Here is a 16,441-nt window from a genome sequence, read left to right on the forward strand (position 1 = left end):
CCTATGGACAAAATGCTTTAAAAAATTTTTTTCAAAAACTGTGCAATTCTGAGCTAATTTACACACAGCACATTGAAAATATATGGACTTAAGCTTAAATTCTGCCACTAAGTTATAAACAGTCCATTGAAGCAGAGCCCTCGGGACTGTGCCTGGCACATGGCAAGCCTCAGCGAATGTCAGCTGTTATCATTATAACCGATCACAAAGCACAGCAACAAAAAGGACAGATGGGTCACGAGATACCTGTTTATAAATCTGGCCTTTCTGCAACTTGTAGATTTTATCCCAGAGTAAGACGCCTTTCTCATTCACCTTCCGGAAAGGTCTAACAACAGAAACGGGAAACATTATGACGTGTGGTAGCAGTGCAGGCTGTGTGCTGTATGAGAAACTCCACGGTTACCCCCTGAGAACAGAAAGGAGCCAACCGAAACCGAGACCCCACCATCACGTTCCCGGGCCTCGTGCAATACACCCCAAACTTCGGACCCCAGTATCCAAAGAAGGTTAGTGAAAAACAAGAACTCCAGGGTCAAATATATTTGGAAAACACTATCCACTATCCACTATCCCCGTTCCTCCTTAAAAGTTACTGATGGCTCTGAAAAGCCCTCCTATAAAGAAACTCTCTTTAGCCCAGATTTTCTAAACATATTCAACCGGGTAGAAAACTTTTCACACACAAAAAAAAGCTTATAGAAATACTGCTTAGTATATTTATCCACCTTTGTACTTGAAATGCAGCCACTCTAGATACAAAATACATCAGAGATCAGAGAACTGGGCATATTATTTTATGATGGAAAAATAGGAAAAAAAGAATAAAGGCCTCATTCCTCACCCTGGGGGTGCTAGTCCAAAAAACACAAGGTTTGTTTGTCCTTTTTCTTTTTTTTAGGTAACACTTATTTGGATTGCTTTCCTGGTTAGAAAAATATAAACTCACTGCAAAAAAATCTGGAAAAATGCAGAAAAATACAATGAAGAAAAGGAAAATCATAATGCCAGTACCCAGGTAGAAACACACCATTTCAGTGGATATCTTTCAGTCTTTATGTATCTGTTATCTTTCTCTTTTTTATGAACATAAAATGAGGATCATTTGCGGATACTAATATGTTATCTTCTTTTCTCCAAGGCTGTGAGCAATTTCTCATGTGATTATGTAACCTGCATACATCATTTTTTTCAGTCGTAAAACATGTTCACTGCCATTTAAAAAAAAAAAACACCTCATTTTTAATGGCTGCATAATATCCCCTCATGTGGACGTTCCTTTAGGTTGTTTCTAACCTTCATCATTATAAATAACACGGGGATGAATAGGGGTAGAGAATTCTTAATCCAGGCACCCAGAGTAAGGAAGAGCGCTGTGCTGGGAAAATCTAATCCAAGACAGGGTCCTGCCACTGAGTATAAACATGACAAAGGAGGGAGGTGAAAGGAGAGATGGGGCCCTTCCCCTGACCACTCCACCCCGCTGGGATCTAATAGGAAAATGCAGGAGAGCGTTTTATCAGGGACCAAACAGCAAGCCAGTGTTTACAGCTGTTTTTGATCAACACTCTTGTTTTTCCTGCATTCTCTTGATTTCTCAGTCTCTGCACCTGGTTCTTGGGTGTGCCTCTTCTTCCAGGAGTCACTGTGACACTTGGAAAACTGGAATTTAGCATCGTAAGAGGAATTTAATCCACTCAACACTAACTACAGGGCACCGAATTATTATGCTTTAAATCACCTAGCAGAGAGGGAAAGGCTTCATGGTTACCCACTTCAGAACAGAGAAATGTGGGTAAAAGTGTTTCAAAAGTAGGTCACTGTTATACAAATACGAATTATTTTTATAATCCTAGTGCAGTAACTCTCAACACTACTGACATTTGTGGGGAATGACTCTTGGTGCACCGGTCTGCCCCGCACGTTAAATCACCTTTTAGGACCCCTGACCCTCAGTCACGAAACGCTAAGAGCACACCCCGGTCACCTTCACAACCCAAACTTTCCCATTCCTCTATCGCTCAAGGATACTGCGGCAGAAGGACTTTAAGTTTTGGTCTAGATTTACTCCACTTGATGCAAAACCTGTATTGCAGAGAAGTTCTGCAAAATCTAAGTGCAACTGTCAGTGAACCATTTAGAGCTCTATTTAAAGAGATACCCACCAGGTGGTTTGCTGTTGCTGTTTTGTTATGCTTCACAATGCCTCTGCATCGAGAGATCTAATTTACTATGTGATGCTAAGTTTGGAATTTTCATTGTTGTCAATCGTTCTCTTAAAGCCTGACTCATAGGACTGAAATAGCCCGAACTGAATTGAGAACCATTTCAAGAGGTGTAAGCTGTCTGCTATGTACCCATCCCACCTTCCTTGCAATTACTTGCTAGAAGGGTTAAAAATCAAAAGCTATGATGTTAGATGCTTGTGATTCTCCAACTGGATTTCACCAAGACACATTACGTAAGTATTCACAGCAGAAAATGAATAAAATCTAGTCCCTAAAAAGACAGACACTTACCTCCGCTTATCATTAAAGAAGTTTGGCTTCTCCGCCTGAACAATGACCACATCAAAAAGGTCCCTCCAGTCTTTTCCAACAATATACCTCATCCCTTTGTCCCTAGAACAATATTTCAGCCAGGTTAGTCTAACACTGCAGGGATTAACTATTCTTGCAACATTTTCTTTCGAATTTCCAACTATCAAAATACATGGAATACAGGAAGTGAGCCCAGAAACTAGCCGGGAATCACAGAAGAACTTACACAAAGCTACTGGGGCTATTGGTGATGAGAAACATCTTCTTGCCGTGATCAGCCAGTTTGGCCAACACTGCGCGGGTCTGCTCAGGGTAGCGGATGTACTTTTCTAAAGAGCAAGAGAAAAATGCACACAGAGTTTCAGGGTTAAGTCAATCAACCTGCAAGCACTTCCTAAATGGGGCAGATGGGTCCAGCACTGTGTAGGGCACTTGAGGGGAGAAAAGCCTTCAGGAAGCTTGGTTCGAGGCAGTATATGGGTACTCGGTGCATCAGTAACCAACACCCCGCCTCTTCAGTCTGAGCGGAAAAAACTAAGTGGCTGCAGCTGCCGGCTCCTCTCCTTTCCAAAGGATTATGTCAAGTTCTGAGACAAAGGGGAGGGAGACACCTAAGGCGCAAGGATGCAAGGTCCCTGCTCTGCACTCAGAAGAGGTACTACAGCCCCTGCTCAGCACCTGGAGTGAGAGTAAAATGCCTGCGTAATTACACAGCAAAGGGAAAGGCTGATCTTCACGGTAACATCCGGTACATACCAATATCTGCTTCAATTGCTCTGTACATGATTCCTTTGGTGTGCACGTCCCGAATTGAATCCTGTCAAAGGATACGTTTTTAATCAGTCAGAGTACAACTGAGACAGCCTGAGTAAGAGGACAAGCGAAATGGCCTTCAGGATAATGTCTGTCTGCAGAAGCCTGGCAACCCAAGCACTAAATGAAATCTAAATTCTGGTCCATTTATCACAGGTGGCCCCTGGGAAGAAACTTAAGTTTCCATGGTGACAGCAGCAGTTTCCAGTGCAATTTTCAAAAAAGCCACTTGGAGGAGGTAATTTGTATGAACAATTCTGAATAAAGTCCCACAGGATAAACAGTCATTTACATGCAGTATCATGATCAAATAATTCCAGGTCATCTGGACAAAGGGAATTATTGCTCTTTTCATCTTTGCACCCTTCCCTGGACCCCAGCAGCAGGTTCTGTTGGGCAGAGAACAATGATGGGATCCTCCTCTCTTCAGTGCTACCAAAGAGGCAAGGAACTGTCAAGGAACTCGGAACTCGGGCAGAGATGTGGTCCAGCCGGCAGACGTGAGGAAGAGCCCAGCGGCATGGCAGCCTGATGCCTGGCAGGGCTCAGAGCACAGCCCCGCTCTCAGGTAGCTCTAAGCAGGTCTACTACATAGGTGGGCACTCCTGGAGGCACATGGAAACTTTCTGGAGCCTGTAGCAGGGGACTGCGCTGCAGAAAAACTGGGCCATGAGCCTTAGAAAATTGGTAGGTGCTTATCGTCAGGAGCGAGCACCTCTGGACTGTAAACTCAACCTCAGTTATCTTCCAGCACAGGCCTGTTTCCACTGTGCATCGGCAGAAGGCAGTGGTTAAGAGCAAGCCGGAGCCCAACTTCCTGGCCTGAAATCCAGGCTCTGCTACTTACTAGCTGGATGTCCTTGGGCAAGTTACTCAACCTCTCTGTGCCTCAATTTCTCTAACTGTAAAAGGAGGGTCATAAGAGCTCAGGGCATTCTTGTGAGGATTTAATTAGTTAATATGCATAAAGCATTCAGAAAAATAGTGCCTGGAACACCGTAAACTCTACATGTGTGTTCACTATTAGTGGTAGTAATACTTCATAGTAAAAACTGAACTTTCTAGTAAACATCTTTCCTCATGAATGCTAAGGGTTACATAACTACCAGTGATTCTTAAAGATTCTTAAAGATGAAGTATTTGTGTGAGCAAAACGGAGAACCAAAACTAAATATTTAAATTTAGTTCAAATAACACCAGACTGATATTGAGAAACTGTTCATTCATCCTATACCTTCTTAAAACCCATAATTCAGGGCAGTCAATACTTAAAATTAGTCATGAACACGTAATAAAAACACTGTAGTATGTACATATGGATCTTTTAAAAATACAGATATTTAAATAATATATAAATAGATGCTTAGAAATATGTATTAAAAATATATATTAAATAAGCAATATATAAGCATATTTTTAAGTACTGAAAAAAGTTCAGACAGCTTACAGAATATATCTATAGACACATGTGAATATGAATGTAAATTAAAATACATAAACACAAAGTCATATAAATGATGTGTGTATATACGCACATGGAAATCCAGATAGCAAGTACCCTCTTCTTTTACCAACCAATCTGACTTACTTCCAATTCTCCTAACATAACATCTTTCTTAGGATTTTTCAGGGTTAAACCACAAATAAAAGAGATCCCAAGCAAAGGATGATTTCAAAGACCCAGCCGACAAGGGAGGCCAGGGATTCTGTTACTTCTGCTGAGGAGCTAGAAGAGGTGCAGCGTCATGGCACCCCGTGTCCACACCACCTTGACGTCTTTGTACAGGTGCACAGGCTCATAGTCAATGTTGTTCTTCAGAAAGTACTCGTTCACACAGGACAGCAGGGTCATCTCGGGCAGGGAGAAGATGTCCATGAACTGCTTCATGGTGTTTCCGTGGGAACTCTGCGGGCAGGGAGGAAGGCTTCAGCAAGGGAGCCAACACCACAGTGGACTTTACATTCACCCAGGGGATTCTGGTCGTCAACATCTGGCTCCCTCCCCACAAGGAAAGGAAGATTCTAATACTGAAAAAGTAAAAACATTCACCTTGTTTCTTGTCAGTCACGGCAGAGCTGACGTCTCACTCTAAGTGTAAGTGGGATTTCCAAGGAAATGCCCTGATTTCCCCCCAAAAGTCTAACCACCCTTCCCTTTCCTCTCCTTTGGCTCCATCCATCTTAAAGCTCACACGCTTTCATCACACACAGAGGAAAACCAGCAAATTGATTCTTGCCCATGGAATGGCATAAAAAGCCACTAACTCTCCTGAATTTGAGCACCCACAGCCCACATGGGAGTTTGGAAAAGATCCTTTCTCTGAACGCCTGTGATTTATAAGACTAAGTTTACCAGCTGATTGGGCATCTTCACTGCATTCTGATAATGCAAATAAGAGAGCGCATCTAATAGTACAAGAAGCAAAAATTCGGAGGGCAAAGAGGACCACAAAAGTTAGAAAAGCAGAGGTTTCCCTTTGGCACAAAGTGACGTGCTGCCCTTAATCTCAGGGGAGGCAACAGCTGCTGTACGACAGCCCCCAGTGACTTAATCCAGAAAGTGGGGACACACACGGGGAGATGGTGGCAAGCGAGAGGGTATAAGGAAGGTATACAGAGCCTTCACCAGATAGGGGGGAAAGGGCTGAGAAAGGAGAAGCATGGAAAAACCCAGGAGAGACTCTAACATACCCATCTCTCTCAAATCGAGGGTCTCTCAAAACACAACCCCAAATGTCCTTGCTGATTCCCTATGAGCAGAGAGTCTAGTAGTTCAAGATCCTAAAGCTACCAGGCCACGTTTCGAAAAGGAAAAAGACAGCTGCTTGAATTAAATAAATAATTTCTCGTTACCTTCCCATAAAAGTCGCTCATCTGTTCCAAAGGCACGTGGGAGCCCTCGTACATTTCAATGACTTCCTCATCAGGGACCACGCTGAGGCCTCTGGGAAAATCACAGGCGGGGCAGTTAGCATCAACTAGAGAGAGCAATAGTTTTCAGACCTCTGGCAACTGTCGGCATTTTTCAACTGAGATGCAAGACGCTGCTGTCACAAAGAGGCAGGAGGTGCCACCGGTAACTGCTATAAGTAACACGCATGATGCTGCTACTATTACTACTACCATTCTGCTGGTAATGAGAGCAGGAAAAATAACAGCTAATACCACATGGCCCCTGCTGAATGCCAGAAATCAATTCCACACATTCACTTAATTCTCAGCAATCTTAGGAGGGAGGCACTATTATTCTTCCCATTTTCCAGCAGAAGCCACCAAGGCACAGAAAGGTCACGGACCTTGCCCAAGGTCACCAAAGTAGAAAGTGGTGGGTCAGGACTGGGTCCCAGGCTCTTCAACCACCACGTCACACGGCCTCCCTCAACAAGGTACACAGCCTCCTAATGACCTGCTTTGGGGTGAGTTTTTTGAGTTTTTTTTTTTAATGTTTTTAATACATTAGGCAGAAAGAGGCTGGTCTGTCCCCATCATCCTCCTGCCCTCTGATACTCTACCTTAAGAAGGTGAGCGCTGAGGCAGAAAAAGTCATACACCAGGCTCCAGGACTAAACACCACGTCAGGATGCCTGACACCACCTCTGGGAGGAATGACCCCAAATGCTGCATCACACATGGCCTGTATCCCCATGTGTAAAAAGTAAAGGTAACATCCCCCATCTGCCTGCTTCCAGGAGCTGCAACAGAATCTGTAAATGAATCCAACTCCTCCAAACAGAGGGAAAAAAAGATTGTGGAGTCTGACTGGCCAGGATTCCACCCCTGTCTCTGGTACCCGTGCTGTGAGCAGGTGCTTTCACGTGGGATTTAATGGTCTCAGACTTCCTCCCCTGGAATAGCCCCTCTAGAGAACTGTGAAGGGAAATATCTGTTCCCCACCCCCTTCTCTAGAGGAGAAGGCACCTGAGAAACAGATACCAATGGTAAGGAAACCACAGAGTCAATGATGGAAACACCACGCTGTGCTACAATGGGCGTATAAACAATTCAACTCGAATTTCAGTTACTAATACAAACAGGTTGCTTATCACACTTGGCCAATATTAAACTACGTATAAAACATAATTTACATGTGACATGTAACTTTAATGAAAATATCACTTCAGCTTCTTTCTTCCATTCTCTACCCTTATCTTAATTTTAAAAATAGCCAAGGGGATTCATTGATATTTTGCCTCTGATCTTGATTAACTTGAAACAACTACTGGCCTTTGAAAACAAAAGAGCACTGGACTTCCCTTTATCTTTGCTCCAGAAATCAGATAAGACACTGGGACTAAACCGGATCATTCTAGACAGGGACCGTGGAAGACAGCTCTGGCTACCGCAGCAGCAGTCAGCAGTGAACACCCCTAAGGCTCTGACACCTAGAAAGGGAATATACAAAGTAAAGGGATTCTGCCGGGGGAGTTATTTTTCTGTCCCCACCCTAGGGGCTGCCCGGTCTTTCGGAAGCCACTGCCACCTCGAAGACACGTTCACAGGCCCGTGGCCACACAAGCTGCATCTTTCAGGCCCACATAACCAAATGCCAGCTGAAAACATGCAGACAGAGCAGCACACAGACCTGCCGGAGGCTCAGGGAGACGGTCGGCCGCACCCGAATGCGGCCTAAACCAGCACTGAAATCAAAATAAAACTTTACGTGGCCCTGTGTGCATAAGAGAAATAGAAAGGGTAGGAGCACAGACCTGAAAAAGCCTGCCCTGGGTTCAAATCCCAGCTCCCTCACCTGCTGGGGGGATGACCTGGACCAGGAACAAGTAATTTAACCTCTTTGGGTGTCAGTGTCATTTTTTAAATGGGGGGTGGGGGCAATAGCAGTACCCACCTCCTGGTGGTACCTACTGAGAAGATTAAATGAGTTGCTATAAACAGAACGGCACCCGGTATATGGTAAGTACTATCCAAGTTCTGCTGCTGTGACTACGATGGGAACAATCCTAGCTTTTCACAAGGTTCCCAGTTAAGAACTGAAAACATGGGTATGAAACAGGACCGCGGCGGGGAGCCAGCGCGCCCCTGGGCCCAGCAGTGCTCACGCACAGAGCCCCACGCACACAGCGGGAAAGCCGGCCGGATGCAGTGACCCTGCGGGGATGAGAGAGGGACGAGGCTGAGGCACAAGCATTCCTCCCCCCCATCTGCTCATTCGTTACCCCTTTGGAGGGGAGAGAGGAGAGAAGTGACATTTTTGCCTGCCTATGCTGTTCCAAGCATGCTCTAGTCCAAATGACCGGCCGCCCTGGAGGTGGGTGCTGGAATCATGCCCATTTTACAGAGGAGTAAACACCAAGGGCTTTGAGCAGGTCGATAACTGGCTCGAGGCCGCACACACGTGAGCAGTGGGGCTGGGGTTCACACTCAGGAAGTGGGACTCCAGAGCCACACACGCACCCCTGCTGCTTTGGCTACCACACCCCCTCTCAGCCCCGAGGCCCCAGCGACCTTCCCAGGACCTCAACCTGAGCACTCCTTCCCCTTTAAATGCCTCAGCGGCTCCTCCTGGCTGGCCCTGTCCGCACCCCTAATACAATGGATGATTTATCTACAAAAGAAGGAACAAGATAATCAGGAGCCACAGGATGGGATGGACCACAGGAGAGGAAGACCCTGTCAGGCTGAGAGGGTGAGGAGAGGCCTCAACACCAGTCAGCCATGCAGAAGGATGGGTGAGATTTCAAGAAGCAGAGGAGAAGGAAAACCACATCCTGGGAGAACGCCAGCCTGAACAGATGCCGAGCAGTGAGAAAGGAGAACTCGGAGGAAAGGAATATTTGTGTTGTTGCACCTGCCCGGCATCCGCTCCCTGAGACTGGCTGAAACTGCTGGGAAGAGAAACTCCCCTTCTCCCCTTGACCTGGAGCTGGGGGTGGAAGGCTGGTACTGCCAGGGGTCACCACGCGGAGGGGCCTGCTGTGAGCTAAGCCAGAGAGGAGGAACGCCAAGAGACGGAAAGAGAACTGACAACAACTACCTGGACCCCTGGAGCCAGCTACACCTGCAACAAGCTCTGTCCCTAGACTACACAACGAGCGAGCCCAAACTGGGGTTTTTTAAAAGCCAGTTTGAGTTGGGTCTCAGTCACTTGCAACCAAGAGTCTTAACCAATCCAGGAAGTAAAGGAGGTGTGTATGGCAGAAGAGGAAGCTAAGGGTTTAGAGAAGGTTGATGGAAAATTTAAGAGATCTGGGCTCTATTCTTCAGACAGTGGGGAGCCATCCAGGATTTCAGAAGAGAGAGGGGTTGTTGAAGGCAATGCTTTAGGTAGATCAGTCTAGCAACTACGTCCAGGATGGACTGCGCTGCACAAAACCACAAGAGCCCAGGAGAGATGGGATAAGCGTCTGAGTCCAGGAGCAGAGGGTAGAAACATAATTGGAGGGACAGATTTGAAAGATCTGCTGAGGACTTCCAGTTAACCCTCATACATTCAGAAATGCCTGCTGCACACAGGCCAAGAGCACAGACTCTGGAGCCAGACTGTCTGGGTCTGAATTCTACCTCTGTGTGGCCTTGGGCAAGTTACTTATTAACATCTCTGGGACCAATAATAGTACCTACCTTATAAGATTATTTTGAAGATCACATGAGTTAACTCAAAACCTTTATGGCAGTATCTGTCTCACTGCAAAACTCAGTATTTGTTAGTTGCTATTTAGTATTACTAATATTATTATTATTCTCGTCACCACCACCACCTCTTCTCCCTCTTGAAACACCATTAAAATGACAGTAAAAGAATAAACTGCTCAAAATCAAAGGAAATGAGTGCAAAGACATCAGCAGATAAGACATTTCAACATGTTTTTAGAAAACAAACAGTTGGTGAGAAGGAGGCACCTGACTGAGCAACACTGAGAACGGGGCCTGCAAGGGGACACCGACAAGAGGAACTGATGAACGACCACAGATCCCCAGAATCAGCCGTATCCGGTACCAAGAAGCTACTGGAGGATGTGCTCCAGCAAAATGAGGGAGTAAAGCCAGAAAGAGGAAGAGACGGGAACCAGGAAACAGGGAAAGTAGCAAATGGAAATCCCAGAATGAACAATCAGAGTAGATCAGAGCAGGAGGAGGTAGTCAAAAAAAAAAGTAACTGAGAGATTATGTAACACATTTGAATTGTGGGGAAATAAATATATGCTTGATATCTGTGATGGAACATTAAGGAAAAAACTAGAGATACCTAACTAGAAAACTAAGCAAATAAAAAATGAGGTTATTATTAAACCTAAAAACCAAGCACTGTACAAGAAAATGATCTCAGTGCACTACTTGGCTTAAGAATGAACAAGACCTACAGAGTCATAATGCAAACGGTGAAATAATGAGAGAGAGATCTCAACAGGGTTAGGAGAATGAGGCTGGAGAAGGGGGTGCGTGTGCAGGAGAGCCAAATCCTCAGCCCTCACAGCAGGGACAACGTCCAGAATTAATAAATTAGGAAACAGAAGTGTAAGCACATTATTTAGAAACAGAAAGAAAAACACCAAATATATATGTAAATACAAACCACACTCCTAAATCCCACCCACAAATTTAAGAACTAGAAAAGGCAAAAACCCTTCATTTCAAAGTTACAAAGATTTCTCACTGAGCTCAGTACTTCTACTAATTCTATCAATAATAAACAGGAGGAAAAGAGCCTTAATATCCAAACTACTCAACTACCATGGCGGGAACAACAACCTGCCCCCACCATCCCTCCCCCTCCAAACCTCCTCTGCAGGACCCTCACTCAGGTGGCCACCATCGCCTTTGGAGAGCCCATCTTCCCCAGAGTCCTCCAAAGTGCTCCCTAACGGCTGAGCACACGTCCATCATCACCTGGGTCACTGTGGACTGCACTCATTGGTCTACTTGTGTGGCTTCCAACCTACATCCTGAGCTCCTTGAAGACATCCTCACAAGCCAAACCATTAGCATCTAACATGGTAGTGGCCTGATCAATGTTCCTGAAAGAGGGAGGGAGTGGGGGAATGAGTGAACGATTCACAGATACACACACTGCAGCCCTCCCATCACTAAACAGTCAGGGGGTCTTGAAACCCAAAGCCACTTGGTTACTTTGGGTAAATTAAATTTACCTCCTTTCACTCTTACCTGTAGACAGTTCCCAGCTGGATGTAATGAAAAGCATCGATCTTCATCAAGACTGCCTTCAAAAACACAAGCACATACACAGGTGAATAATGCACAACAATTTGCATATTTAATGAAAATGCCAGGTGTCATCACAAATCCTATCAACATCAAGTTGTCGTAAACAAAGAAGCATCCTGTATGTTTCTGAAAGGTTTGCTTGCTGAGTTCCTCATTAAGGAAACGGCCTGTCTGCAAAAAAAGATATGACAACCACCTTGTCCTCATAATGTTGAAAATGACTGACTATTGGAAATAAGCAAGTATCTCCCAGTGGCTAAATGCATTCATGCTCTTCCAATACAGTCTCTTGAAAAAGACTTCATCCAAAGATGTTTTGGATAGTTTAGTTCTTCAGCCCCAAAGAACATAATTTAAAATCAATTTACACGTTCAGCAAAGAAAAGCATCAAGAGTACATTTTACCCCCGAACACGTTTAACTGTAAAAAAGGATGAGAATTCAACCTACCCGCTGCACGTCATAATGCAGTCCACGGATTGCAAAGTTTGGGTCATACTCATACTTCCTGATTTCCGCAGGATACTAAGAAGGAAGAAAGGAACCGGTTTCAGCTGGCGACGTACGAAGTTCAAGACAGCCATCCACACTTGGCCCCTGTACGAAGGCTGAGGCGGCTCGTGCACTTGGGTGGGAAGCTGGGGTCAGAAGGGACAGGCCACAGCTTGCCCTCTGCTTCCAGACCAAGCGCTTCCAGGCCACAGAGCACCCCTTCTGCCCTACTCCGTGTTTATCTGCCCACACACAGATGAGGCCTCAGCCCCCCAGCTTCTTCAGCCCCCCAGCTTCTTCAGCCCCCCGGCTTCTCTGGCCTTAACTCTCCCCTGTCCTCAGCTGCAGGGACCCCTCAGCCGTCGGTACAGCCTTCCTCCCACTCGGGCCGGAGACACCCTCTCTCAGCGCCCGGCTCCCGGGTACAGCTCCAACTCTGGTTCAGAACACATGGCCTGGCTCACCTGCTATTTCCTAATCATTAACCTGTCCCTCCTACTACACAAAAATCCCAGTCCCCTCCTTATCCACTGCACCCGGCATCCAAGTCCTTCCCTCTCTCCCGAGATCTCAGAATTGGAACACCAGTTACCTCGCTGGTAGCACCGACGTACCGAGCACACTGTCTGCTGCTCTGCACAGCTGGCCCCATCATGCCCATTTGACAGATGGGACCTCAGAGGCTCCGGATGAAACAACCTGGCCTGGGCCACACAGCACGGGGCGTGGTGAGGCGGGGGGTCAGGCTCTCCCCACTGCCCCTGCCCTCAGAGCGTGCACCTGCGGGCCAGAATATCAACTTCTGAGTCTAGGGAGGCTGTGTCCCCAGGATCTCCCAATCACGATGTGAACTGCTTACGTAAAAAACCTCCACAACTGTCAACGGGCACAGGAAATCCCTCTACATGGCTGCACAGCTACCTCCCAGTGCACGGCCAGGGTCACGCGTGTGCAAGAACATCTCCTGGAACCACCAGGCTGACCCGCATGCGCCAAGTTCTCCAGCCAAGCTGCACAAAGCGCTGAGTCAAATGTCACATTCGGGCTCATTTATCTAATACCTGCCACGTGTGCCAAGAAATCCCTCAATGCTATTTCCCTCCTGGGCAGAAGAGTATAGAAACAAAGTTCTCCAAAATCCACACAAAACACGAAGCCAAGGCAAAATGACCTGCATCAGGCAATTCTACACCAAGCACTATACTCCCACGTAACAGTGGAATCCAATGAACGCGTCAAGTAGTTACTGAGCGAGTACTTTGTGCCAGGGCCTGGGAATGTGGCAGTGAACAAAACTGACACTGTCAGGACTTCCCTGGCGGACCAGTGGTTAAGACTCCACGTTTCCACTGCAGGGGGCCCGGGTTCGATCCCTGGTCGGGGGACTGAGATCCCGCATGCCACATGGCACAGCTAAAATAAACAAAAACAAAAGCAACTGACACCGCCTCTGCCCCTAAGAAGTTTCCATTCTATGATGGGCAGGCGAACCATAAACAAATCAACGCATGGTACAGTGCCTCATAGTGGTAAGTACTATAGGAAGAACGCAGTACAAGGGTTCAGAGATCTAGGGGAAAAAAAACAATGAGGAGCAAGGCTTCGGGTTGCCTGGAGCCAGGCAGGAGGTTCCACCAGAGGGGCTGGCAGGTGCAAAGGCCCGAAGGTGGGAGCGTGTCTGGCGGTTCAAGGAGCGGCGAGGCAGCTGGAGCAGAGCGAGGGCAGGTGGGAGGAGAGGAGGCTGGTGAGGAAGCCGGGGGCCCAGAGCACTAGAGGCCTCTGCTGTCACTCCAAGTGTGATGGGAAGGCCCGAGGGGGTCTTGAGTCCAGGACTGAGATGACTAACGTTTAAAGGTTCACTCTTGCTGCCGAATGGAGAACAGACTAAGGGGCAAGAATAGAAGCCAGGGGACCAGTCAAGGGGCTACCGCACCATCGGGCGGGAGGTGATGGTGGCTTGGACCGGGGTGCAGGCAGCGGGGGAGGTGAGAAGTGGATAGAGGCAGGCAGGACATATTCTGAATGAGGGAAAAGAGAGCTCACGGCTGCAGAGACTGACTTCCTCCCAAACGGTACAGCGTGGGAAGGGAGATAAGAGTAATTTTATAGTGGAGAGACCTGGTAAACACTACCTCAGCCAGATGGTCAAGGCCAGCATCGTCGGTGGTAAGTCATGTTGACAGGATGTGATGAGAATGGAACTCTACCTCCATGGTCTTCCTCCCCAAATCCACAAGCCCAGTCTAACCAGGAGAAAACAGGAGACAGAGCCCAAGAGAAGGGCATGCTAAAATGTACTGACCAGGACTCTTCACAACCATCAAAGTCATCAACGGGTCATCAAAAATAAGGAACCTGTAAGAAACTGTCAGAGCCAAGAGAAACCTAAGGAGACGTGACACCTAAATGCAATGTGGTGTCCTGGATGGGATCCTGGACCAGGAAAAGGACATGAGGTAAAAACTAAGGAAACCTGAAGCAAGTACAGACTTTCATCAATAACAATTAATTAATATCAGTTCCTCAGTTGTGATAAATGCACCGCAGTAATGTAAAATGTTAACATTAGGGGAAACCAGCCATGGGGTGTACTCTCTGTATTACCTTTGCAACTTTTCTGTAACCCTAATACTCTTCTAAAAGGAAAAGTTTGTTATAAAAAAGAGACAGCATGTGCTGAGAGATCAGAGGCGAACTGAGGAGTCGAGGCTGGTGTTAGGCTTTGGATTTGAAAAACGGGGTGAACATCGGTAACCATTAATAATCAGGAACACTGATGAGGGTGCAAATCTGGGAGGTGAAATTAAGAACTCTTCTAACACTGTCTTTCCATCCCTTGGGGCGGACGTACCGAATGAAAATATAGATTCAGTTATTACCCAATATTTATTTCAATTTTTGTAAAAACTTATTCTCGTGAAAAAAAAAAGAGAAAGGGTAATTACGAAAGGGCTGGAACATTTACATTTGCTTTTGGGGAAGATGCTAAATTGCAAACTTACTGCTCTATTACTATGCATCTCAAAAGCAGATGTCTTTCATCTCTACAAGTACTTTTAGTCTTTGGCAGGAAAAAAAATGGCACCAAACTCAATGCTTCCAACAGCCTCTTGGAAGAATTATTTTCAAATCCAAAACAAGAGAAAAATCTGCATTAGCATAACTGCCTCTATTAATATGCTTGATATAATTAGTGTTAGGACATATTTCTTTTATCAAAGCAACAAACAGACATAATGGGAATGAAATAAGTATCTTAAATCTAGAAGCTTTTCTAATCACAATGATTGCATCTTTTTCCCATCTATTTCATCTCTCTTTTCTCTCCAAATTTCATAAATTTTTAATCTTCATGAATATTTTATTTTCATATGAACAACAAACCCATAGGGTAGAAAGAAAAGGTGTTATTAATCCCACAAAAGGCAACGTGAACAAAGAAGAGAGCAGCTCTGCCTTGGAAACAGACAAATCTAAGTTTAAATTCTGGTTCTGCCTCCTACTGGTCTTGTGGCCTTGAACTACCAGCTGAACTCCGTAAGCCTCAGTCTGCTCAACTGTAAAACAGAGTGAATATCCATTTGCAGGGCTGTCACGCAGATCAGAAATAATAGTAGTAATAGCTAACCTTTACTGAGTGTATTCTATGTGCCAGGCATTTTACAGAAATTAACTCCTTTAATTATCACAATAACATTTGAGAAAAGTACTGTTAACTGTGCCCATTTCACAGAGGAGGAAACTGAGGCTCAGAGACATTAGGTCAGTTACTCAAGATTACCTAAGAAATAAGTGGTAAAAGCCAGGATTCAAACTCCAGCAGTCAGGCTCCAGAACCTGTGCTTTTGGCACTGAGCAGACAACCAACAGTTGGTGCTGTTAGTATAATGAGTTTCGTTTTATAAGTGATATCAGTCACAGCAAACGTTGCAGATGATTAGATTAGATTAGAATGCCAGCACCAGTGCAAGACCCCTTCAGCTCGCTCTCCAGTGGGGTGGTGGGGAGATGGGATAAGCCGACATATAGGAGAGCAAGAGCAGGACCACCTCGCTCTTATCCTGCTTCCATCCTCAAAGTAAAAGGAAAGGACCGTGGGTTAGACCAAAGAGAAGAGAGTCTCTTGAACAAATGGAGAAATGCAGCTGGATGGCAAGTGGCTAGATGGGTTTACATCTGATCGAGTGGCCATAACTAAAGAGAGCTTGGTGGCTGAAGGGAATGTTATTTTTGGCAAGTGCCATTTCTGCATTTTGAAAAGGACAAATGAGTTTCTTATTAAATCCACTGATAACCAAAAGCTGAGGGGATCAGGAAATATACTGCACCAAATGGTGAGGATCCAAAACTTTAACAGCATTAATAAAGGTACGATACCCAGAACCAGGAAGGTGATGGGCTCCCTCTATTCCACA

The 16,441-nt window shown here is 45.7% G+C and overlaps 1 protein-coding gene across 3 annotated transcripts in view; it reads right to left on the reverse strand.

The window, feature by feature from the left end:
• NT5DC3 (5'-nucleotidase domain containing 3) overlaps positions 1 to 16,441 on the reverse strand; it is a 59,035-nt gene that overhangs the window by 18,576 nt on the left and 24,018 nt on the right. For all 3 annotated transcript variants that reach the window (XM_036866248.1, XM_036866249.1, XM_036866250.1), the window contains 8 exons: positions 11,985 to 12,059; positions 11,475 to 11,530; positions 6,207 to 6,297; positions 5,122 to 5,259; positions 3,297 to 3,357; positions 2,767 to 2,869; positions 2,520 to 2,621; positions 247 to 328 (listed from right to left, as the gene is read on the reverse strand). In XM_036866248.1, the coding sequence (XP_036722143.1) occupies positions 247 to 328; positions 2,520 to 2,621; positions 2,767 to 2,869; positions 3,297 to 3,357; positions 5,122 to 5,259; positions 6,207 to 6,297; positions 11,475 to 11,530; positions 11,985 to 12,059 (708 nt within the window). The remainder of the gene's footprint in view (positions 1 to 246; positions 329 to 2,519; positions 2,622 to 2,766; positions 2,870 to 3,296; positions 3,358 to 5,121; positions 5,260 to 6,206; positions 6,298 to 11,474; positions 11,531 to 11,984; positions 12,060 to 16,441) is intronic.

The sequence above is a fragment of the Balaenoptera musculus genome, chromosome 10 (assembly GCF_009873245.2).
Source record: "Balaenoptera musculus isolate JJ_BM4_2016_0621 chromosome 10, mBalMus1.pri.v3, whole genome shotgun sequence".
NCBI classification, from domain to species: Eukaryota; Metazoa; Chordata; class Mammalia; order Artiodactyla; family Balaenopteridae; genus Balaenoptera; species Balaenoptera musculus.